Consider the following 25,629-nt stretch of genomic DNA (forward strand, 5'->3'; position numbering starts at 1 on the left):
CTGTGTGCATTTACCCTAATGATCGTATTACATGGGGCAATTATTGACCAAAAATCCCTCTATGGAATAAGGCAAACGCTCATTCATCAGTTTATCACAGGGTTTTGACAAGTTTAAAAATCGTCGTTTATTGGTCACCTATGTAATAGGGCATGTGCAGCCAATGAATGACAGGAGTACAGGAACACATAAAAGGTCCAGCAATTGTTCATGTGGCTGTGCCCTACGAGTGCTTGTTATGCCCCTACACCACTAAAGTCCCACCTTATCATACAACTAGATAAAACATTTTTATAGGCTATATTGGTGGGGGGGGGGGGGGGGGGCAGCCACCAGTCATCATATGGAACAGGCTGTGGATCAAGTACAGCATTTCAGGCACATTGGCTGGAGTGTTCTGGACTCTTCAGTTTGTCAGCCCCTCACCCATCAAACACTTATGGTGTAGTCTTAGGATAGTATCAGTGTTTTAGTCCAGTAAAACTATCTTTATAAAACTGGGCCAGCTTTAAAAGGAATTTGTCTTCTGACAGTTATATGTAGAGGAGGGGAAGAGGTGTTAAAACAAATGTAGCTGATTGGTGAACAAAAAACATCTTGTAGCATCATGGACACTGATGCCGCAAGTGCCCTGAAGGTGGATCTTCTGGGCACTTTCCCTGGGCCCTCCTCTCAGCTTTGAGCGACAGCTCTAGTAGTCTTCAGATTGGATGGTAGACCTGTCACTTATAGCAAAGCTGTCACTTACGATGATGGATCCATCTCCTGGCCACTTGTGATATTGATGCCCAGAATGCTACACCATGGGACAGATTTAAGCAGATTCAAGCCACCATAAACAGCTTTCCTTCCCATTAGTTGCTATGGACAATTTCGTAAGCCTTCCCCAATTTTTTATTTTATTTTATTTTCAAAGGGAACCAGTCATTATTTTTTTACCATGGGCAGCATAAAAACTGACATGCTCCCTTTTTTGCATGGATACATATGATTCTCTCTGAACACCTGTGCTGTTTCGGCCTGGAATGGGCCTTCGAGTACTTGTGGCAGTCTCCTGGTCCTGATTGACAGATGTCTTTCTACGGGCAAATAGAAGAGCTCTATCAATCAAGTCGCCAATGACCCCACCAATGACTAGGAGCCTGGTTCCCGGCCAAAGTTGTAACTATGATTTCTCTGAAACCGCACAGCTGTTTGGAGTGAATTATATAACATTGTTATAAGGGAGCCTGTTGGTGTTTCATACCAGTGTTTTGGGCACCATGAAACGAGTGACAGGTTTCCTTCAATTCCTCCCATTTTCTATATGGAACTGACACATTTACTTTATATTTAGAGTTGGACAGCTTATTACAAGGATTTTGGGTCACTTTTACAGAATTCCACAGTACATAATAAGGCAAATACTATCCTAAAGCTTCCCAAGGACAAACTAATAACTGTATATATATAAATATATTCAAGGGGTATTCAGGGTATACAACAATTCACACATCAGCCATGAGCCATAAGCCTGATCCATTACACAGTACAAGAAGAAAATCTATTAACAGGGTTCCCGCAGTGTTTTTTTTTTCTGCTGGAGCCATTAGAATTGATAGACTATGCAGATGAAGAAGTAGGAGTTAATCCAATGGTGTGTTATATTGACCTTCACCTTAGAGGAGGGCTATAAAGTCAGCGGAGAGTGTAAGTTACACTTAAAGTCAATTATATACAGAATGACTAAAGCTCATTAATAGAAGATTTAAAGACATAAATATTCATGTCCTATTGTACTCGTATCCATACTTCCATGCCGCCTTGTGCTGCAGAATTAACAAATGAATAACCCTTTAACTCCAAAGCCCGTCTCTCATAAACTTTGTTTCAGGTTTAATGTTTGGTCAGGCATATGTACAGGGAAAAATATTTAGACATACAGAAATTGAGCAATTGGCATCTGCCTTGTAGGAGTTTTTGCCTTCCTCTGGAACAACACAGTAGGGTTATAGGTTGAACTTGTGTTTTACTTTCAACCTTGAAAACTATTAAATATGTAAATACCCCAATATACGTTTTGAATGCTTGTTTGGCCTACATCTATTTCTCTGGATCTCCCTCCATTCCGATAGGGAGAGGAGAGTACTGGACTATCAGACACCTCTGGTGGTGGCTTATCTCCTGAGACGATTTGGGCATGTTGAAATCTAACAGGCCCGACCTGGCTGGGACCTCCACGATCTGACACTTATCCCCTATCCTTAAGATCCTTAGTACACTTATCCCCTATCCTTAGGATCCTTATATACCCTGGCAATATGTTCATTGTGTACTTAAACCCCCCCTCCCCTCCGTGTGGATGGCATCACTGCCATGACTAAAGGCTTAGGCTCAAAACGCGTCAGAGTTTCATTCTTGTGTTTTATTGAGTGACATGTCACATACTATTTTTAATGTGCACGAATTAAACGTTAAGTTTTAAAAAAAATTACCAGGAGCTGGATCCTTGTCTTTTCACTTGTTTGCATCTACCAGGGAAGAGCGGTTTCCTGCACTCGTGCTTCCGGACCTCATCTCCAGTGCCTGATGCTTTATAAAACACAACAACAAACCCCATACCTAGAGAGAGCTCCAGGTGGGGGTGCAAAACCCCTTCAAAGAGCACCCTCCCTTAAAACTTAGCTTTTATTATTGTGATAATCTAAAATATGTATGAATATCAAAGGGAAACCTAATAGTTAAAAACCCAGCAGCCTTTACCACTCTATGTTTACACAGAGTAAACATGCATCCTGTGCCTGCAGTGCTACAGGAGCTAATAGGTGGATAAACTGCTGTTGTTAAAACTTTAAATGCACCGCCTCTCCTACATGTTTCGTGACCTTAGTCACATCATCAGGGGTTTCTGAGGCATATGGCATGCTGGTGCCCTCTTTCTGATCATTTATAGACATCATAAGGACCTCCTTTAGACTAGCCATCCAATCCTGAAAATTGCTTGAAACTTGGTATACATGATGCTCCTATCACAGTTTATTTTTTAAAGAGGTAATTTCTTACCTCATATAAGCGTCGGCACTCTATTGTCCATCCCGCTTGTGTGTGGATTCTCTGAGGTTCTGGCGCTATTCTCAAGTGTACATCTGGGATTGTCACATGACCATTCTGTCATGTGATGCAACTCATGACAATCTGCAACATGAATGGTGAGTCAGATCATGTGATCTCTTTAGTGATGTTTCTGTATATCATTAACTGTATCCTGCTATCATAACAAATACAACCCACATGACCTTCTCTGCTCTAAGCCAGCACCTGCATGCGGACTTAGAAACAAAAGACCAAAAGGGATATATATATATATATATATATATATATATATGTGTATATCAAGGCTTGACTGTGAGCCGCTCACCATTAGCATGCCCACGTCTCCACCTGTGCCACGGGCCGACCGGTACCGCCTCCGGTTAGATGCTTGTATAAGAAGAACAAAAGGGTCCGACACTAGAGTGGATGCAGGTAAAAACTGTTTGTTGCTTTATTGAAGATATCGCAGTACAAAGCTGGAAGACTGATGCATTTCGCAATAATGCTTAATCGTAGACTGCCAAACAATCACAAAATACAGCTTAAAATACAAAAGGTACAAGTCACATGACTGTCCTCGTCATCATTAGATTCGTGTACATATAAAACCCGGAATTGGATTCCATTCAATGATCACCAAATAATGTCCGTTCACATTAAGTAAATAAACTGCACTGCGTTAGTGTCTGTGACATTATGAAATATCAAAACCACAAAAGGGAATATTCTTTATGTTACTTATGATTAATATTTATTATTATTACTATTATTCTACCTTTTATCTTCATTATTATGCAAAACCGCAGTGCAAATAATTACAATGTGAACCGGACATATGACTAAATACATGTTTTTATACAAATTGAACCACAAATGGAGAAGATAGAATTAGTTATGCCTAAAGCTGCATACGGGAAAGACATATACATATTTCTACCCAATGAGCACTCAGAATATATAGAGAACAGAGGGGGGAGACAAGTCTATCCGAAACTAAAAGTGGGATATGGTTAGTATGATTATGTTAATCTTTCAGAGGGGTTTTCTCTGGTAATATGTAGACAATATTAAAATTGAAAGTCTAAATTATGATTTCCATTTATATATATGGTTATTTATATTTGCATTATTGTTATTCATTATTGTTTGGGGTTCTATTGTTTTCTATCATTTATTTATTGATTATTTATTATTTATCCTTGTTGATTTTTTATATTTTCATTATTATTTTGGTTATTCATTCTTTGTTAATATAACAAAGATAACATATTATTTTATATATTATATATGTACACCCATACTGATTTTAAGGGCAGGTTAACAACATATCAATCCTTTTATTTAATCCCTCTGGATACCTAGTTCCCAGAAGGAACATCCAGTAGGTTTCACGTTTGTACATTCTGCTCTTGAGGTCACCACCCCTCGGTCCAAGGGATATTTTTTCTATCCCTGATAATCGGAGACTGTTCACCTCACCTCCATGTATTTCTCTAAAATGACGAGACAACATGGAGATACCCGGTAAATTACTACTGATGTCTGATACATGTTTCCGAAATCTCATTTTTAATGTATTACCCGAACAACTGATATACTGTAGTTTACAAGATGTGCATGTTGCAACATACACAATGTTTTTTGTGTTACAGTTTATGTAACTTTTTATATTATATGTCTTTCCCATAGTGCATGATGTCACTCAATCCGTAACATCCATATAGTCACACGTTAAACATCTATTGTGCCCACATTTCCAATTCCCTTTTGAGCTCAACCAATTCTGCCCACTTGTTGTCTTGTTTTTGCTCGAAAAGAGACTTGGAGATATTTTGGATCCTATGGAGGGACCCCTCCTAGATACTATAGCAATGCCCTCTGCCACAATACTTCTTAGAGCTGGATCTATCTCAAGAACTGGAATATACCTGTTTATAATACTCTTCATTTTGTTAAATTGGACACTGTATGGTGTTACAAAATATGGTCTCTTAGTTTTAAATCTACTAGTTTTGCCTCCTGCATTATGGGATTCTCCCTGCACTTGTCGCCTCCTGGAGTATGCCACCAAATCTTTTCGGTCAATTTCATTGATTTTCCTGTGTGACTGGTTCAAGATTTTGTCATTATAACCTCTATCCTTCAACCTGTCACACAGGTCCACTGCTGCTTTACAGCAAACATCATCTCTGGAACAGTTGCGTCTTGTCCTGCAAAGTTCTCCAAACGGGATATTGTTCAGGACATGTTTTGGGTGGCAGGAGGATGCTCGTAGAATAGAGTTAGTGGCCGTCTCTTTCCTGTAAGGAAGGACTTCAATGATGTTCTCCCTGCCCACCAAAGTGAGGTCCAAAAAGTTGATATTATTTTTATTGTACAATGATGTAAACCCTAAGTTGAAATCATTGGACCCAATATACTGTACAAATTCCCAGAAGTCCTCCTCTGTGCTTTTTCAAATCAATAGGATATTGTCTATAAAGCGCCCTATCCAATGTATACTACTCAAAAATGGATTCTCAACATTAAATATAAATTGTGATTCTCAATGGAACATAAAAATGTTCGCGAAAGATGGGGAGTACTTGGCCCCCATTGAAGCTCCCCTGGTCTGAAGGAAGTAACCACCATCGAACATGAAATAATTGTGCTTAAGCAAAAATTCTGCTGCGATGGCGATGAATTCCCTCAGACCAGGGGAGTACGTGCTGTACCTTTCCATATAAATTGACAAGGCTTCTAAGCCTTTAGACCATGGGATGGACGAGTATAGTCCTATGACGTCACAAGTTGCCCATGACAACCAGCTGTTCCAGGTGATGTTTTCTAAGATGTTAATAGCATGTTTCGAATCTTCAATATAGGTGGGTGTTATTTTAGTAAGTGGCTGCAGGTAGTGGTGGAAAAACCCCTTTATGTACCTTGGGGAGTGAGTGGAACACGGGGATGATAGGATGGGTCACAAAAAGATATTCTTCCAATTTAGCATCCAGAACACCCAGTGCTACCCCTTCCTCCAGTATCTTTTTAAGTTTCAATTGAAATATTTTGGTGGGGTCCCCACTCAATTTTTTATATGTCTGTGTATCTGGCAATATTTCCATGTTAAGTGTTTTATATAGGCCGGCATCCAGCACTGTAATATTTCCGCCCTTATCTGCGTTGCGAATAACAATGGAATTATTATCAATTAAATCCTTCAATGCTTTACGTTCATTTTTATTTAGATTATCATGCATATTGACAGTACAAGATTCTTGTTTAAACTTAACCAAGTCTCTCTCTACCAACTCCTGGAATCTATCCAGGGCCTCCGATCGGGAGGCCACAGGATAGAACCCAGGGTTGGCAGAGAGGTACGGTTTATCCAATTGGTCCCCACCATCAACATTTTCCATCTGCAAACTAGTTAAATCTAACATAGTCATTTGGTTCTGGAAACTGGTACATAGACTATTCTTACAATGTCCAATAATATGATCAATACCTGCTCCCTCCTCCACCCCTGTATTACAGTTGGCTTCCCCCCCATCATATGCATCAAACCCTCTGTCCTGTGATTCTTCCAAGTTAGAGAAATGTCTCTTTAAAGTAAGCCCTCTCGCTAGCTTGTTAACATCTAACAATGTATTAAAAAGGTCAAACTGGCAAGAGGGTACAAAGTTCAAACCTTTGCTGAGGACATCTATCTCGGCTTGGGTTAGAATGCAGGCGGACAGGTTCATGACAGGGTTTAGCGTGGGGTCAGCAGTGAGCGCAGTGGATACCTTCCTCCGTTTGTGTCTGCGTCCGACTCTTCGGGTCTTCTTATATTATAAGTATTATAAACAGGTATATTCCAGTTCTTGAGACAGATCCAGCTCTAAGAAGTATTGTGGCAGAGGGCATTGCTATAGTATCTAGGAGGGGTCCCTCCATAGGATCCAAAATATCTCCAAGTCTCTTTTCGAGCAAAAACAAGACAACAAGTGGGCAGCGCAGAATTGGTTGAGCTCAAAAGGGAATTGGAAATGTGGGCACAATAGATGTTTAACGTGTGACTATATGGATGTTACGGATCGAATGACATCATGCACTACGGGAAAGACATATAATATACAAAGTTACATAAACTGTAACACAAAAAACATTGTGTATGTTGCAACATGCACATCTTATAAACTACAGTATATCGGTTGTTCAGGTAATACATTAAAAATGAGATTTCGGAAACATGTATCAGACATCAGGAGTAATTTACCGGGTATCTCCATGTTGTCTCGTCATTTTAGAGAAATACATGGAGGTGAGGTGAACAGTCTCCGATTATCAGGGATAGAAAAAATATCCATTGGACCGAGGGGTGGTGACCTCAAGAGCAGAATGTACAAACGTGAAACCTACTGGATGTTTCTTCTGGGAACTAGGTATCCAGAGGGATTAAATAAAAGGATTGGCATGTTGTTAACCTGCCCTTAAAATCGGTATGGGTGTACATATATAATATATAAAATATAAAATAATATGTTATCTTTGTTATATTAACAAATAATGAATAACCAAAATAATAATGAAAATATAAAAAATCAACAAGAATAAATAATAAATAAATAATAAATAAATAAATAAATGATAGAAAACAATAGAACCCCAAACAATAATTAATAACAATAATGCAAATATAAATAACCATATATATATAAAAGGAAATCATAATTTAGACTTTCAATTTTAATATTGTCTACATATTACCAGAGAAAACCCCTCTGAAAGATTAACATAATCATACTAACCATATCCCACTTTTAGTTTCGGATAGACTTGTCTCCCCCCTCTGTTCTCTATATATTCTGAGCGCTCATTGGGTAGAAATATGTATATGTCTTTCCCGTATGCAGCTTTAGGCATAACTAATTCTATCTTCTCCATTGTGGTTCAATTTGTATAAAAACATGTATTTAGTCATATGTCCGGTTCACATTGTAATTATTTGCACTGCGGTTTTGCATAATAATGAAGATAAAAGGTAGAATAATAGTAATAATAATAAATATTAATCATAAGTAACAAAGAATATTCCCTTTTGTGGTTTTGATATTTTATAATGTCACAGACACTAACGCAGTGCATTTTATTAACTTAATGTGAACGGACATTATTTGGTGATCATTGAATGGAATCCAATTCCTCGTTTTATATGTACACGATTCTAATGATGACGAGGACAGTCATGTGACTTGTACCTTTTGTATTTTTAGCTGTATTTTGTGATTGTTTGGCAGTCTACGATTAAGCATTATTGCGAAACGCGTCAGACTTTCAGCTTTGTACTGCGATATCTTCAATAAAGCAACAAACTGTTTTTACCTGCATCCACTCTAGTGCCGGACCCTTTTGTTCTTCTTATATATATATATTGTTAGTGAATATTGGGTACCATTATTCAGGTTATAAGATTTAGATGTGGGCTGACATGTAGGGTGACATATGGCTTACTCTTAGAGCATCATTATATATTCTTTATATGTTTGTCACTCAAAGAAATGGATATCTCTAATACCTCTCATATATGTAAATATTAAAAATAAGTCAGGTCTTTCTGTCAAGATGCAATTTTTCACTTGACTAATCCCATATTTTGCTGCAATAAACCAAATTTTTATGATTATCGCATGGTTTTATTTGTGTATATATGAAATGTGAAACAAGCAGGAAAACTAATTGTTTCATTCAGATAACCACATTATATATATAAAAGCAATCTTATACTTTCACATGTCACAATAGATGGTGAATTACTGCTATATTTGCCCCATACATTATTACATTAACAGTGGATTCCACTTGGTGACTACTCTACTTCAATATATATTATTTCAAACGATAGAAATAACCCGCTGGGGCGGTCCCTTCAAATTACATGTCAATAGTCTTCAACTCAATGAATGGTCTAATTACACTGCGTAATATGATTGTAGGGCCCTACCAAATATGGCTCCCTCACATATAAAAATTATCTTTACACACACACATACATATATATATATATATATATATATATATATATATATATATATAGATAGATAGATATATAAAAAGATATTCTTATTTGGTTGTAAGGTACAGTTACAAAAAGGAATAAAAATAAAAATCCTCATTAAGTCCAAAGGGACTTCTACTTCCCAATCTAAAAATCCATCTAGACTCTTGTAGTAATAGCTTTTCCATATTGGCCCTCATTTACTAAGAAAATCGGGTTGTAAGTCTATCTTGCTTTCTTACCCGACTGCTTTTTTCCCCTGGTATTTATTATTATGTCGCATCCTGTTTGTCGCATGTGGGTTTTGTTAGTTTTGGTTTCCAACTCCTCTGAGCTGTCGGGAAAAAATCCACAACAATACAACAAATTCGGGTTGGAAACCTTTATAAATACGTGGGAAAGCTCAGAAATGTCGGGTAACGCCCCTTTTTCGGGTTTGGGAGAATCCACATCGGGTCCGTCGGGAAAAAATGTTGCATTGTGTCGCAGACTGGCGCACGATGTCTGCGACATGGCGCAGACAAAGATGCGAGAAAAAAAAACCGACAAAAGAGGTCGGGTTTAGAATAGTAAATGAGGGCCATTACCTCTATGTTGGCCTAAGGTGTTTTGGCATATCCACCAGAACTTAAGGTAAAAAATACGGTCCTTATATATTGTCCTCATATGTCTGGCAGGAGGCGTATCACTGTTTGTGCGAATGGTACTCAAAGGTTTGGATATAAGTCTCTTGAATTCTTGGCTAGTTTTTCCAAAATACAACTTCGGGCAACTGCATTGAGCCACAAAAACAACATTCCTCATAGAACAGTTAATGAACTGTCTAATGTGGTATACCCGACCATCCACTGGATTCCTAAATTCTCTTATTTTTTGTGTAAACTTGCAAAAATCACAATGACCACAAGGAAAGGAGCCCACACTTTTCTCAACCATTAGATTGCTCTCATTGTATGAGTAAAAAAGGTCCTTCAAATTAGGTTCTCGCCTAAATGTTAACATTGGTCTATTGCCCACAACTTCTCAGAGGTCATTATCAGCTTGGAGGATCAGCCAGAAGATTTGCATAATGTTGGTCAGTCTTGTGCCATAACCATCGAATGTGCCGATACATCTGATATATTTCTGCGGGGGTGATTGTCCATTGGAGGATAGAAGAGCCCTTCTATCACATCTCATGGCTCTGTTGTAGGCCTTGTTTACATGAACCTTCGGATAACCACGGACTGTGAACCTTCTTTACATTGCTCTTTGAATTTCCCTTCTTCGGATGCAATTTATTTTCGCTCTCAAGAATTGTCCTACAGGGATGCTCTTTTTGAGAGCATTTGGGTGCCAGCTTTGCCAGTGTAATAATACGTTAGAAGTAGGTTTAAGGAAAAAATGTGTCTGTATTTTATTATCCATTTCAATGTGGATTGATAAATCCAGGGCTCCCGTTTATGCCAACACCCAGATATGATACCTTTAACTGGGTAAAAGATATTAACTTATATACCAGAAAGTTGGCGTTGCATAAACGGCATAAACAACATGATGATCCATCATTTCTTTCGCGCCATCCACCGACCTGATAGAGACAGATTTTAGAAATTAGTCATCGGGGGGCACGATATCGCTCACCTTTCGTTCCCAGTCTATCCGTGAATTTGCAAAGCGGTATTTATCTTTCAGAGACTAATGACATGTTATGAACCAACATAATGAATCATAACGCTCAGCATCGGGACGAGAAATAGTGTTTATTTCTTCTCTCATCATTATAATTATGGCCTTCAGATTAATAAAGATTGAACGTCTTTTCGTTTGGCCAACCAGCCCGTGTCTCCCGAGCCGCACATATTTCCCTCCAAGTTCTAATGATTATTATTCATAGTCTGAGCTGGTTATGACAAGACACAAGTGTCCTTATGAGTAAAAGAATTTAATCAAGAGATTTGGGAAAAGCTGAGAACTTGTCTTAAGATGTAGTTCTTCTTATACATTGGGAATAAGTGCTTTATCGAGATCAGTTCATTGTAAAGAGCTTATGCAGAAGTTTAAAATCTTTTTTAATGTAAAACTTTAATGTAATCCTGTTGATGAATTAACGGGAAGTGAATAAGAATTGAATTTTTTTGGCATTCGGACGACATGCTTAATGATTAAGGGTTTACTCCAGATGGAAAGAAAATATTTTAAAATCATCTGGTGCCAGAAAGTTATAAAGATTTGTAACTGACTTTTACATAAAATCTTAATCCTTCCAGTACTTATCAGCTGTTGTATGCTCCAGAGGAAGTTGTGTAGTTCTTTCCAGTCTCACCATAGTTCTCTCTCCTGCCACATCTCTCCGTGTCAGGAACCGTTTAGAGCAGGAGAGGTTTAGTATGGGTATTTGCTCCTGCTCATGACAGTTCCTGACAAGAACAGAGGTGGCATCAGAGAGCACTGTGGTCAGACTGGAAAGAACTACACAACTTCCTCTAGAGCAAACAGCAGCTGATAAGTACTGGAAGGATACGAAAATATTTCTTAATCTAAAAGTAATTTACAGATCCATATAACTTTCTGGCACCAGTTGATTTAAAAACATATTTTTCCTCCTGTGTACCTCTTTAAAATAGGAATTGGATTAGAAGAAAGATGTAATTTTCTAGAAATAGTGCCATGCTAGCACATTCACTTGAATGCAGCTAATCTTCAATACTGGATGCATCTCATAGATGTGGTGCTGTTTCTAGAAAAATAGCTGGCCCTTTTTTCTAATCCTGGACAACCCCTTTAAAAGTAAGTAGAGGAAGATATCTGTGATGTCTGCACCTGCTAATATGTGCTGATTCTCCCTGGTCTGACAAGGGTTAATGATCCCAGCCAGTGAGCTCAGTGGACGGGTTATTTAATCTCTGCTCAGCCTGGACAGTATTCAGTGCTGCTGATTTGAGTTTTAATCTCACCTTGTCTGTGTCTGAATTCACGTGTACTTTCTGTTTGCCATGGCACTTTGTCTTGTAATGCTTTTAGCTTTGTAAAATTTTCTGTTATTCTGTTACTATGGGTACCTGATTGGGTTTAGTCTGTCCTGTTAGCAATTTGTTATGTATTCTCTGTTGGTACGTTCATATCTGCTTTAATGTATCTGTTTAGTACTTGTACTTGTGTTTTGATGTGTTTTGGATTTAGATTTTCCTCCAAGGCTAGTTTCTGTTCAAACAGTGGCGTGTCCTCTAGTATGGAGCCTATTTGGATTTGGTATTTATGTCCCTCCAATAGTTTAGGTGTCTAGTGTGTATCTTGTTCTTGGTCCGTGTTCAGTTTTCAGTGTTTTTTTTTTTTTTGTTTCTGTTCCTGTTATTCTAGTATTTGTATATCCTAGAGTTATATATTTAGTCTAACCTTGTTCATCCCCTACATCTCTGGATATTTATCGCTTGTTCTTCTTGTTCATATTTTCATATCTTCTATTTATCTTGTTTTGGTTCTTAGGCTGTTGGCTGTAGCTATTTCTCTGATTCTATGTTTCCCTGATATGTTTTATGCTACTTTGCATTCCAATTGTATTTTGTATTCTGGTTATTTGACTTTGTGTCCCTGACTTGTACAGTATCCGTTTATTGTGTTGACCATGACGCCCCTGCACTTTAAGAAAAGGGACTGCCGCCCAGTGGTCATCTGTTGTAAGAGCGGTTGAGCAAGTAGGCAGGGAAAGATGATTAGGGTCAGCTTAGGGCTCATTCTCCAATGCCTTACATGACGTAACAAGACCCTTATGTGTAGAATATGTTATGCTTCATGTCCTAAGGTGAGCTCAGGGAGGACAGATACCTTCCGTGGAGCAGAAGGCCTAAAGCCCAATATCCCAATCTGGACCCATAAAGGGGTATTCTGATCTGGACATTTATAGCATATTGACAGAAAAGATATTAAGCGGGAACAAAGGAGGCTGGGGGAGGGTCTGAATCTTAAAATAAGTGTTGGACCCATAGGTAGCCTGCTTGTCGTTTCTGGAATAAGTTGTAAAGCTAAGAATAGCGGAGTTGGCTGTTTTGAGATAGGTGCATGTCCCAGAGGTGGATATGCCATACATGTATAGATGGGTTTAACTCTTTATTAGCTAAAACCATAACTTCCAGCATTCCTGGACAGCCTTTGGCTGTTCAGGTGTGCTGGGAGTTGTAGTTTTGCAACAACTGGGGACTGGAAAACACTGCTTTAGAGTCGGAGTCAAGTTCAATTGTATAAAGATCTCACTATGGTAGCAGCAAGGAACAGCACGGATTTTAAGGGTCTATTCACACGTATTGTATCCTGGGCATATTCTGAAGCTGTGTTAAGTCTATTAGCTTTCATTAAAAATCTGCAGCTTCAACTACACGCAGGATACTGTACGTGTGAATACACCCTAACAGTATAGTACATTTGTGCAGAATAGTGTCTAAGGGTACGTTCCCACACGGCGTATTTTGCTGCGTATTTGCTGCGTATTTGGTGCTGCGTATTTTCCTACCCATTGACTTCAACAGAGAAAATAAAATACGCAGCAGCAAATACGCAGCAAATACGCCGTGTGGGAATGTACCCTTATACTAAAACACAAAACCTTAGCTTTACTATTTTAGCTCTGTAACTATAAAACTATCTAAAAAAAAAACATATAACAAAGTTTCCCCCTGCAGTAGATTGTAAAGATTGTAAATTGCTATTGATTCTGGTTTGTAACTTTCTGCTGCAAAATAAGCATTTATTAAAGTTTTTCCCCTAAAGAAATGCTGTGTAACCAATATACCTCGATTTATAAAAATTAGGAGCTCCTACTCCCCTCTCCCCTTTTCTTTTTTGCTTCATAACCCGCAGGCAGATAGAAATGGCTTCTATTTTTACACTTTCACAAATTCTACAAATTCGCTCACTTTTGTCAGCAGTGAATGATTTTTCAATAAAAGCAGTAGAAATTGTTTGCAAATCATCTAAACTGGAATCTACATATTAAAAATGTATTTCTGCAAACCCCTGCATTTTAAAGGGGTATTCTTATGAAAAACTATTTTTTTTTTTATATCAACTGACTCCAGAAAGTTAAACAGATTTGTAAATTATTTCTATTAAAACATCTTAATCCTTCCAGTACTTATCAGCAGGGGTCAAGTCCTGGAAAAGAGTGTGGGAACTCACCTAAGATTTCCACTCAAGAGCTGTTCCTGCAGGACTCCTGCTAATGGAAACAGTGTTCCTGCTGTGAAAAAAAAAAGTACAGGAACTCCGTCCCCATGCGTTCCTGCAGGACTTGAGCCCTGCTTATCAGCTGCTGAAAATTAGTTGTTCTTTTCTGTCTGACAACAGTGTTCTCTGCTAACACATCCTGCTCTGGACAGTTACTGAGACAGAAAGAGGTGTCAGCAGAGAGCACTGTGGTCAGACAGAAAACAACAACTCAACTTCAGCAGCTGATAAGTTCTTTAAGGATTACAATTTTTAATAGAAGCAATTTACGAATCTGTTTAACTTACTGGAGCCAGTTAATATAAAAAAAAATAGTTTTTCACGGGAATACTTCTTTAAAGTCGTATAACTAAGGGCCCATTCACACCCCGGATTTTGTGAGCGGAATTCTGCTCCATAATTCTGTTTGGAAAATACAGTGCAGAATATCGAGAGATTGGTAGGGGTCTAAACATGCAGTCACTTCCCTCTGTGTACTGGTCACGTTCTCTACCCCCTCCTTATTGACAGCCACTGAAGGGAAGTCACTTACTGGTGAAGGGGCAGACCGTACTGGGTTCTAGCAGCCAAGATGAACCCCCCCCCTGTGGACTCCAAATCCTAATTTGCATATCTTATGTTTTTAATCTCAACGATATCTTGGTGCTAGAAGGGATAATTAACCAATAAAAAGTATGTACAGATTCAGGGTCAAAAGCCCTATACAACCATGCCCATAATTAACATCCCAAAATCCTACTGAGAGGTCCACTTTAGGCGGTTCTTAGGTGTTGATTCAAATGAATCATCATGACCAAAATTCTTGCATGGAGCATTACCATTATCCCTCCCACCCTCCGTATGAATATACACATGTATATTATAATATTATAAATAATATTCAGGTTTTATTTATACCAAGCATGTTGCGAGATCAGACTGTTGGGGGAAAATAGGCCAAGATCAATAGGTCTCTGAACTTTAAGGGGAAAATTGGCCAAGGGAATCCCGATATCTTTTGGTGTGATATCAGCCTTAGGGCTCATGCACACAAGCAGATTTCCTTTCAAACTTGCAGCGTGTTTCCCGCTACGAGTTTGAAAGGGGACGGGCTCTTCACTGGCTGTCAGCGGCAAATTTTCAGCAGCGGAATCTCCGCTGCGGAAAATCCGCCACACACCCCACTGAAGTAAAAGGGGTACTCCACTGCTCAGTGTTTGGAACAAACTGTTCCGAACGCTGGAGCTGGGAGCTCGTGACGTCATATCCCCGCCCCCTCATGACATCATGCCCCGCCCCCTCAATGCAAGTCTATGGGCTTGCATTGAGGGGGCGGGGCGTGACATGTGGAGGCAGGGCTATGACGTCACGAGGTCTCGGCTCCAGCGTTCGGAACAGTTTGTTCCAAACGCTGAGCAGCGGAGTACCCCTTTAATAGGGTCTGCGGCGGATTTTCAACAGCGTAAATCTGCTGCTGAAAATCTGCTGCGGACAGGCCGCGGAGACCCCGCCCTCTTTTCAAACTCACAGCGGGAAACATGCTGAGAATTTGAAAGGAAATCCACTCTTTGAAGGATCCCTTAGGTTTTGTTCACCAGTCTTAAAATGTGCGGAATGTCCGGGAAGGAAATAGGGGCGGACATTCCGCACATTTGCTTTTTTTCCGGCGGCACTAGGACCGCTACATAGACGGCAATGCATTTCTTAGCGGAATCAGCAGAAACATTGAACCGACACCAATGTTTCTGCCAGGCACTATTGATAGTATTCAGAATATTTGCAGACTAGATGGGCCAAATGTTTCCATCTTTTGATTTACTTGTGTTGCAAAGTGTTTTTGCATGGAGGAGGAAACTTAGTGAGAAAATTCAGCAGTGTAAACATAGCCTTGAAGGATTGCCTCTGGTATTGTAGCTCAACTCCTTTCAGGTTAAAGTAATAATAGACACAGCTTACAGATAAAAGGCGTACTGTTTGCATTAAAAAGAAAAGGCAACTTTTTTCCTATTTGCAGACAACTCCTTTAAGACCAAGAGAACCTACTTTTTCAGTTTGACATCATATCCTTTAACTTTATTCCTAACAGCTCCAGACAGATGTCATCATTTCCATAAGAACCTTGTTGCTGTAACATATCTGCATATTAAAATATAGAAATACCTATGGACTGACAAAACGTTTGCAATTTTTGTTTTCTCCAGGAGGAGGCGCCACCAAATACGCTCAGATAGATATTGCGGCAACAGAGACGGCACACAAAGTGGGGTCCCAGCACGCTCAGTCCAGAGAAGAACGTTTACAAGAGCTGGAGCAGAAGAGGAAAGGAAATCAGCAATGAGGGGTTTAGGTGTGTGGCAAAGGGGCCGGCGGCTCTAGGTCTGAGTGTAAACCTTTCTAAAAGTGACGCATTAAGGTCCACTGGGCTCAATGAACTACTGGAACTTATTGAGTCATATAGTCGGCCCAGTGTGACTTATTGAAAGAACGGAATCATATGTTGCTTGGTGGCACAGGGGTCATTCCAAAACTGATATTCCCTCTTGGAGACATAACAATCTAAAGTGTCCGGTCATAGTAAGTGCCCTTTAAATCCTAAGATGGAATGAAACAAAAATGATCTATAAATACTTGTATATTCACATTAGTTTTGTACGTGTAGGATATCTAGGTATTTATTTGTTCCTTTCACCATGTATTATTATTATTTAATTTTATGTGCATATCATTTTATACATAAAGGATTCTGCAACATACCTCCTCAGTTTTTGTCTTAAACATAGGACTATGTTTTAAGCAAATCGCAAATGATTTCGGTTTTGCTGTTTTCAATAAAGGAAAATTCCAGTCAAAACTGGGAATTGGTTTGGACATTGTGCTCTCGGTAGTCACAGAATGGTTTCTATATTATAGCAGCTTGTGGCCTCATATTCATAGATGTAGTGCAATGTCTATAGAGTTCTACTAAATCCATACTGTGAGGTGTAACCTGAAGCTCCTGGGCCCCTATACAGAAACTCTAATAGGACCCCCACATACCATGTGCAACATATGAACATTAACTAATAACGCTTTTGCTTTGACAGAGTTTGGTTCATTAGCAGGGCCAGATTATCATAGGAGCTTTTGGAGCTCATGCTCTGGGCCCCGCAAGCCCAGGAATGAAAGGGGGCCCCGTTCCCTCTGCATCATACAGATCCTGGTCAGCAGTCACTTAAAAACAGGGCTCTCCTCACAGAACATAATGGCAGTGACTGCCGATCAGGACCTGCTTTGTACCTTCTGAATGCTGGAGGGGATGATTTCTTTGAGGACCTGTGGTGATGTCACGATCATGTGACTTGGGAGCGGAGCTAAATTTCCCAGAGCAGCCAGGAGAGCAGAGTGTATGTGGTGAGTTATTCCTGAAATCTGTTGGTGTAAAGTCACTGGGGGAGATTTATCAAAACCTGTGCAGAGGAAAACGTGCCCAGTTGCCCATAGCAACCAATCAGATCGCTTCTTTCATTTTTCACAGGCCTTCATAAAAATGAAAGAAGCGATCTGATTGGTTGCTATGGGCAACTGGGCAAGTTTTCCGCTGCACAGGTTTTGATAAATCTCCCCCACTGTGTACAGCAGTGTTTCCTAACCAGGGTGCCTTCAGCTGTTGCAAAACTACAACTCCCAGCATGCTAGAGGCACCCTGGTTGGAAGACAATAATATACAGTATATACATGTGAGCTCCAGAGCTGCACTAATTATTCTGCTGGTGGGGTCACTGTGTACATCAGTGTTTCCTAACCAGGGTGCCTCCAAATGTTGAACAACTACAACTCCCAGCATGCCTGGACAGCCAAAGGCTGTCAATGGCTGTTTAGGCATGATGGGAGTTGTAGTTTCGCAACATCTGGAGGCTGGGGAGGTCACTGTGTACATTACATTACTTATCCTGTACTGATCCTGAGTTATATCCTGTATTATACTCCAGAGTTGCACTCACTATTCTGCTGGTGAGGTCACTGTGTACATACATTACATTACTTGTTGGGGGTTGATGTAAGTCAGCACTCAGGGGTGAGATTAGGAGACGACCGTGAATGGCGTAAATGTAAAAAAAATACCAAAGTCTAGAATTGCTGCTTTTTGGTCACATCATATACCAAATTTTTTTTTTTAATAAAATGCGATCAAAAATTCCCATCTAAATAAAAATGATACCGATAAAAACTACAGATCATGGGATAAAAAATTGTTCCTCATATAGCCCTGTATACAGAAAAATAAGGGTTATCCGTAAAATATATTGCGTAGAAACGAACCCACACCCCCAAAAACTTAGCAAAATTGTGTTATTTTGCTACATTTTCTTTATGAATTGAAAAATGTATTTATTGTATTTGGGCAGGGCATATATATGGGGGCCCCATGAGTTGTCAGTCCACCCCTGCTAGTCGGCAACAAGTCTCAGTGGGAGGGGAGGAGACTGTCTTGGGGGGATTGTTTGGCGGCCCCATCATACTGAAGTGCTCCATCTTCCAGGCAGCCTTAATCTGACCCTGTTATTTAGGGCATTTTTTTTTCCAGTTCCAACCATTTAGACTAGACCCCATAATTCATACCCTAGATCTGTTCACATAAATCAAAGTCCTGACCCTTATTCAGCCCCTATAATTCAGACCCAGACCAGACCCCATAATTTATACCCTAGACCAGTAGACATAACTCAAAGCCCAGACCCTAATTCACACCTCCTAATTCAGACCCCAGACCAGTCCTCATAATTCCTAACCCAAACCAATCCCCAAAATCAAAGCCCAGACCACATAATTCAGATGCCAGATCAGACCCCATGATACAGCCACCAGACCCTATAATTTAGAACCTAGAACAGACCCCATAATTTAAAACCCCAGACCGCATAATTCATACTGCAGACCAAAACCAATAATTCAAACCCCAGAGACCATAATTCAGATCCAAAGACCATAATGCAGACCCCATAATGCAAAAGCCTAAACCCCCTTTATTCAGACCCCAGACCATATCCCATAATTCAGACCCCAGAGGAGACCCCGTGATTTATACCCCACACTAAAACCCATAATTCAAACCCCAGAACCCATAATTTAGATCCAAAGCAGACCCCATAATTCATATCCCAGACTTGATTGCATAATTAACCCGCTGGATTTTATAAATTGGCCTAGACCCCATAAATCAGACTCTAGATCATACACCATAATTCAGACTGCAGGGCAGACCACATAATTCACATCTTAGACCAGATTCCAAAATTTAACCCCTGGACCCCATTATTCAGACCCCAGACCATATCCAATAATTCAGACCCCTGAGCATAACCTACAATTCAAAGCCTATAAATCAGACCTCATTTTCGAAGCCTAGACCCCACAATTCATATCCCAGACCATACCCAATAATGCATACTTCAGAGCAGACTCATATAGTTCATACACCAGACCAGCACCCATAATTCAAAGCCTAGACCCCATAATTTAGATACCAGATCTGACCCGTGCACCCATCTATTTAGTCACCTTTCCTTATTCCCAGCTCCTCTAAGTCTTAGGATCCTACAGTCGACCAGTGTCAGGACATTATATGTAGTTGCAAGAGGAGCCAAAGAGGAGCTCCATCAAGCATTGTTCTCTAGAAACATGGATTCCAGCTCTTTAATGGGACCTACAGCCACCCATTGTGCTGCCGCATAGGGTATGTGTATTGGGCAATGATATGCACTTATACACCTTGTTGTACACGTGATATTTTCCTATTACCAAAGGGTTAGCTCTGCCTCTCTGCCACGTAGGATAACATCTTTATTATAAATGACACATGGGACATTGGAGTCCTGCAACAAATATTGCATTGGGACCCTCAGAATTCAAGTTATGTCTATGTTTAACAAATAAATCACTTATATTGTATTTATAAATGTTTATTCTAGTTTTCAATCACGATCACAATGGGGGGGCATACAGGTGTGGCACCAATATCACATATGACTGGAGTTTTCCTTTAATGTCATATTTTCTGGGGCATTTATGTACAGTATTGGTATTTGGTACATTTTTATCACTTGTTTTTCACTATACATGACTTTGTATTGTTGAACACAGGAGAATGGAGGTTTTCTACTGTGTTACAGTCTTGCATGTATGTAAATATAACTCACATATTATTTTATTGTGATAAACGGAATGTAATATTACTACATATAAAAACTCTAAAAAGTAGAAGTCATTTTTTTTTTTGCATAAATAAAATCCCAAAATGGGATATGTATGAAATGTGTGTAATATTTAAGGTACTTTTTTGCATTTTATTTTTGTTTTCTATTGTAATTTGCACATTTACAAAGTGATATATTTGATTTACGGTCATTTACATGCAAAAACGTAGAACAACTTTTGTAGCTAAAAAGTAACAAATGTAATCATTTTGTAAAACAGTCGAATCAGGTGCTTGTAGAAACCCGGAAAACATCGGATGGCAGGAGATGAGCGTACTTCTCTTACAATATGTCTTGTTTTGAACATCAGATGTGGACTATTGTATATTAACAAGAATATCATATTGGCATTGATTTCCATCATTCATTATTACTGATAACGTCCAATAAAACTTTACTGACAAAATTATGATGTTTGCTGATCTTTTGTAGCTATAATGATATCAGTGGTTCATAGTGAGAATTATATAGATTGGTAATTTAATCATAAGTGTCATGGCGCCCCCTGGTGCTCTTTTTATTCCCCCCCATAATGTCCACCTAGTTTGCTTAGTGCTGGTAGTGTGCCACACTCGGTAAGGCTAAGTTTGCATTGCCGGGCTCTGCTACATGGAACTCCCTCAGCAGTGCCGTCAATTTTAGTGGAGAAGAAAATAGTGCAGGGTAAATATTTTTTTGCCACTAAACTCTGGTAAATTACTAGATCTCTGACGGACACTGTTCAAGACAATGGGATCTGTTAAAGGGTTACTCTGCCCCTAGACATATTATCCCCTATCAAAGGATAGGGGATAAGATGTCTGATCGCAGGGGTCCTGCCGCTGGGGGACCCCGCGATCTCGGCTGCGGAAAACCAGACATCCGATGCACAGAGCGAACTTCGCTCAGTGACAGATGACTGGTAATGCTGGGGCGGAGTCTTGTGATGTCAAAGCCACGCCCCTTGCATTGAGGGGCCGTGGCCGTGATGTCATGAGCGGGTGTGACTGTGATGTCACAAGCCTCTGGCCCTTTAGCCAATGCTCTAAAGGAACGCCGGGTGCAGCAGGGAGATCACGGGGATCCCCAGCATTCAGACATCTTATCCCCTATCCTTTGGGTAGGGATAGGATGACTAGGGGCAGAGTACCCCTTTAAGACCCGGTGGTGACCTGGCGGAATCTGTTATGCTTTGACCCAATTTTTGACACAAAGAAAAAACAATGTAAACTTAGCCTTAGTAGCTCATTCCCATCACCAAGATCCTTTTTCTGGTGGGTGATTTCTGCAATTGAAGCCCCCCCCCCCAAAAAAAAATAAAAAATAAAAAGGACTATGCAATAAAATTGCAGTGCAACTCACATTAATCTGCAGTATTAGGTAGGCAGCAGTTCCCCCACGTTAGATAACATAGTTTCCCCACATTAGGTAGCATAGTTTCCCCACATTAGGTAGCAGTTTCCCCACATTAGGTAGAATAGTTTCCCCACTTTAGGTAGCATAGGCCCCCCAACACACAGACAGACACACACACACACACACACACACACATTCATACTCAAGTATTACTTGGGCTCTTACATCAACTTATATGTAAGTGGACCTCCAGGTGCTGCAAAACTACAACTCCTAGCATGCCCAAAGAGCCAAAGGCATGCTGGGGGTTGTAGTTTGGAACAGCAGGAGGTACATGGAGCGGTTCCATTGCAATGTTATTTTTAGCTGGTGGCTGGGTGGCCGGCACACAAACTGTCCCTGTCAGTTCTGAACTTAAGTATTGCTGGCCCTCAGTTTTAAAGCAGCGACTGCGGGCTGGCTACTCCTGGAACAGATACTAGAGAGAGTGTATCTGTGTCACATCAGGGGAGGAGGGCCTCCTCACATGCTGGGCCCCTGTGCAGTTGAACAGGCTGTATGTCTGCCCCTGAACATCCCCCAAAACAAAATACAAACCTCTGGGGCAGTGTTTCCTGCCCGTGGTGCCGTAGGATTTTTTTTTTAATGTCCCTTCCCAGCCTGCGCGCCTATGGCTCGTGGCGCCGCAAGGGGGAAGGGAAGCCTGCGTGCTAACTGCGCACACAGCTTCCCTCTGCTATGGTGCCCTGGTATAACTATAAGATGCCATGGAACTGCAAGCTGCACCAAATTCCCGTACCGGCTTGCTTAAGGTACTGTACCCTTTCCACCCCTCTGTTACCCCTTCTCAACCCTGTCAAAACCCCCCCACCCCCGTCACTCATGTCCTGAGTGACTCATGTCCACCCTCCTTCCTCCTCGTCACTCATGTCCACCCTCCTTCCTCCCCGTCACTCATGTCCACCCTCCTGTCATCATGTCCGCCTTGTCCACCCCCCTGTCCATCCCTGTCACCTATGTCCACCCTCTTGTCATCCATGACCACCCCCCATCATCCATGTCCACCCTCCTGTCATCCATGTCCACCTTGTCCACCCTCCTGTCACCCATGTCCAACCCCCCGTCACCCATGTCCACCCTCCTGTCATCCATGTCTGCCTTGTCCACCCCGTCTATCCCTGTCACCCATGTCATCCCCCCGTCACCCATGTCCACTCTCCTGTCATCCATGTGCACCCTCCTGTCATCCATGTCAGCCTTGTCCACCCCCTCTCCATCCCTGTCACCCCATGTCCACCCCCTGTCACCCATGTCCATCCTCCTGTCCTCCATGTCTGCCTTTTCCACCCCCTGTCCATCTCGCTCACCCATTGCCACGTCCCCGTCACCCATGTCCACCCTCCTGTCATCCATGATCACCCCCCCCATCACCCATGTCCACCCTCCTGTCATCCATGTCCACCCTCCTGTCATCCATGTCCGCCTTGTCCACCCCCTGTCCATCCCTGTCAACCATGTCCACCCCCTGTCACCCATGTCCACCCTCCTGTCATCCATATCCACCCCCCATCACCCATGTCCAACCTCCTGTCATCCATGCCCGCCTTGTCCACCCCCCTGTCCATCCCTGTCACCCATGTTCTCCACCCCCCAGTCTACCCTCGCAGTTTACCCCCTCACCCATGTCCACCCCTTATTCACCCCTGTCCCTTTGTCACCTCAGTCCACTATCTCTGTCACTCCTGTCCACCCCTCTTTAACCCCCTGTCTCCCATGTCCACCCTCCTGTCATCCATGTCCAACCCCCCATCCAACCCTCCATTGTCCACCCCTCTGACCACATCCTTGTCGCCCATGTCTGCCCCCTATTCACCCCTCTGTCCCTTTGTCACCCCTGTCCACCCCTCTGCCAACCATGTACGCCCATCTATCACCCATGTACACTCCTCTACACCCCTCTGTTACCCATGTACACTCCTCTACACCCCTCTGTTACCCATTTACACTCCTCTACACCCCTCTCTCACCCATATACACTCCTCTACACCCCTCTGTTACCCATGTACACTCCTCTACACCCCTCTGTCACCCATGTACACTCCTCTAAACCCCTCTCTCACCCATATACACTCCTCTACACCCCTCTGTCACCCACATACACCCATCTATCACCCATGTACACTCCTCTGTCACCCATGTACACTCCTCTACACCCCTCTGCCACTCCTGTACACTCTTCTACACCCCTGTCACCCATGTAAAAAAAAAAGTGTGGAGCCTAATAGGTTTGTTTTGCAGGTTCAACGGTGAAGAATTGTGGCTGGAAGAAATTGCCATGATGGCCCGTACCAGATGGAGAAGAGAAGGGAACGGCGCTGATTTTTCTTCCGAGGGGTGCCCCGGGCCAAAAAAAAAGGTTGGGAAACACTTCTCTAAGGGAAGGGAATGCAGCTTCAATTTCTCTCTCCTCTCTTTCTCTACCTGACTTTTCTCTCTCTCTCTCTCTCTCTCTCTCTCTCTCTCTCTCTCACTTAACTCATTTCGCTTTCATCCCTCTATCTCTCTCATTTCTCCCTCAACCCTCTCTCTCTCTCTCTCTCTCAGTTCTACTCATTTATCTCTCATCCCTCTCTCCCTTTCTCTCTTCTACTCATTTCTCTCTCACCCCTCTCTCTCCCCCCCTCTCTCTCTTCTACTCACTTCTCTCTCATCCCTCTCTCTCCCCCTCTCTCTCACTTTACTAATTTCTCTTTCATCCTTCTCTCTCTTTCTCTCTCACTTCCAGTACTTTTTCTCTCATCCCTCTCTCTCCCCCTCTCTCTATCTCTCACTTATCTCTCCTCTCTCATCCCGCTCTCTCTCTATCTCTTTCTCTCTCTCTCTCTCCTACTCATTACTCTCTCATCCTCCCCTCTCTCTCACTTCTACTCACTTCTCTCTCATCCTTCTCTCTATCTCTCACTTCTCTCTCATCACTCTCTCTCTCACACACACACTTCTACTCATTTCTCTCTCACCCCCTCTCTCTTTCTCTCTCTCCCTCCCTGTCTCCCTCTCTATCTCTTTCTCACTTCTCTCTTATCCCTCACTCTCCTGTCTCTCACTTCTACTCATTTCTCCCTCAACCCTCTCTCTCCCCCTCTCTCTATCTCTCATTTCTACTCACTTCTCTCTCTCTCATTTCTCTCATCTCTCTCTCTCACTTCTACTCATTTCTCTCTCATCCCTCTCTCTCTCTCCCTCCTCTCTCTCTTCTACTTATTTCTCTCTCATCCCCCTCTCTCTATATCTTTCTCCCCCCTCTTTCTCTCACTTCTACTCATTTCTCTCTCATTCCCCTCTCTCTCTCTCTCTCTCTCTCACACTTCTACCCATTTCTCTCTCACCCTCTCTCTCTCGCTCTCTATCTCTTTCTCACTTCTACTCACTTCTCTCTTATCCCTCACTCTCCTGTCTCTTACTTCTACTAATTTCTCCCTCAACCCGCTCGCTCTCTCTCTCTCTGGGTTCTATTCACCTCTCTCTCACCCCCCTCTCTCTCTCTCTCACTTCTACTTATTTCTCTCTCTATCTCTCTCTCCTCTACTCACTTCTCTCTCATTCATCTCTTTCTCCCCTCTCTCTCTTTCTCTCTCTCACACATCTAATAATTTCTCTCTCATCCCTCTCTCTCTATCCCTTTCTCTCTCTCCTCTCTCTCTTCTCATTTCTCTCTCACCCCTCTCTCTCATCCCTCTCTCCCCCCTCTCTCTCCCACTTTACTAATTTCTCTTTCATCCCTCTCTCTCTCTC

General features: G+C 41.4%; 1 protein-coding gene and 1 long non-coding RNA gene across 3 annotated transcripts in view; one reads left to right on the forward strand and one right to left on the reverse strand.

The window, feature by feature from the left end:
• The window catches only part of LOC130352988 (uncharacterized), an 88,133-nt gene extending 70,463 nt beyond the window's left edge, over nucleotides 1-17,670 (reverse strand). Inside the window, exons 1-2 of the long non-coding RNA XR_008888432.1 lie at nucleotides 17,546-17,670; nucleotides 3,043-3,174 (exon numbers count right to left, since the gene is read on the reverse strand). This is a non-coding gene — a long non-coding RNA (uncharacterized LOC130352988). The remainder of the gene's footprint in view (nucleotides 1-3,042; nucleotides 3,175-17,545) is intronic.
• The window catches only part of DOK7 (docking protein 7), a 146,562-nt gene extending 125,663 nt beyond the window's left edge, over nucleotides 1-20,899 (forward strand). Inside the window, exons 9-10 of one of the 2 annotated variants that reach the window (XR_008888431.1) lie at nucleotides 16,471-17,659; nucleotides 20,723-20,899. Coding sequence is in view for 1 of the 2 variants with exons in the window: in XM_056555026.1 (XP_056411001.1) it covers nucleotides 16,471-16,607 (137 nt within the window). In the remaining variant the exon portion in view is untranslated. The remainder of the gene's footprint in view (nucleotides 1-16,470; nucleotides 17,660-20,722) is intronic. The other variant, XM_056555026.1, reaches the window with a different exon arrangement.
• Nucleotides 20,900-25,629: the final 4,730 nt, after the last annotated feature.

This window comes from Hyla sarda, chromosome 1 (genome assembly GCF_029499605.1).
Source record: "Hyla sarda isolate aHylSar1 chromosome 1, aHylSar1.hap1, whole genome shotgun sequence".
NCBI lineage: Eukaryota > Metazoa > Chordata > Amphibia > Anura > Hylidae > Hyla > Hyla sarda.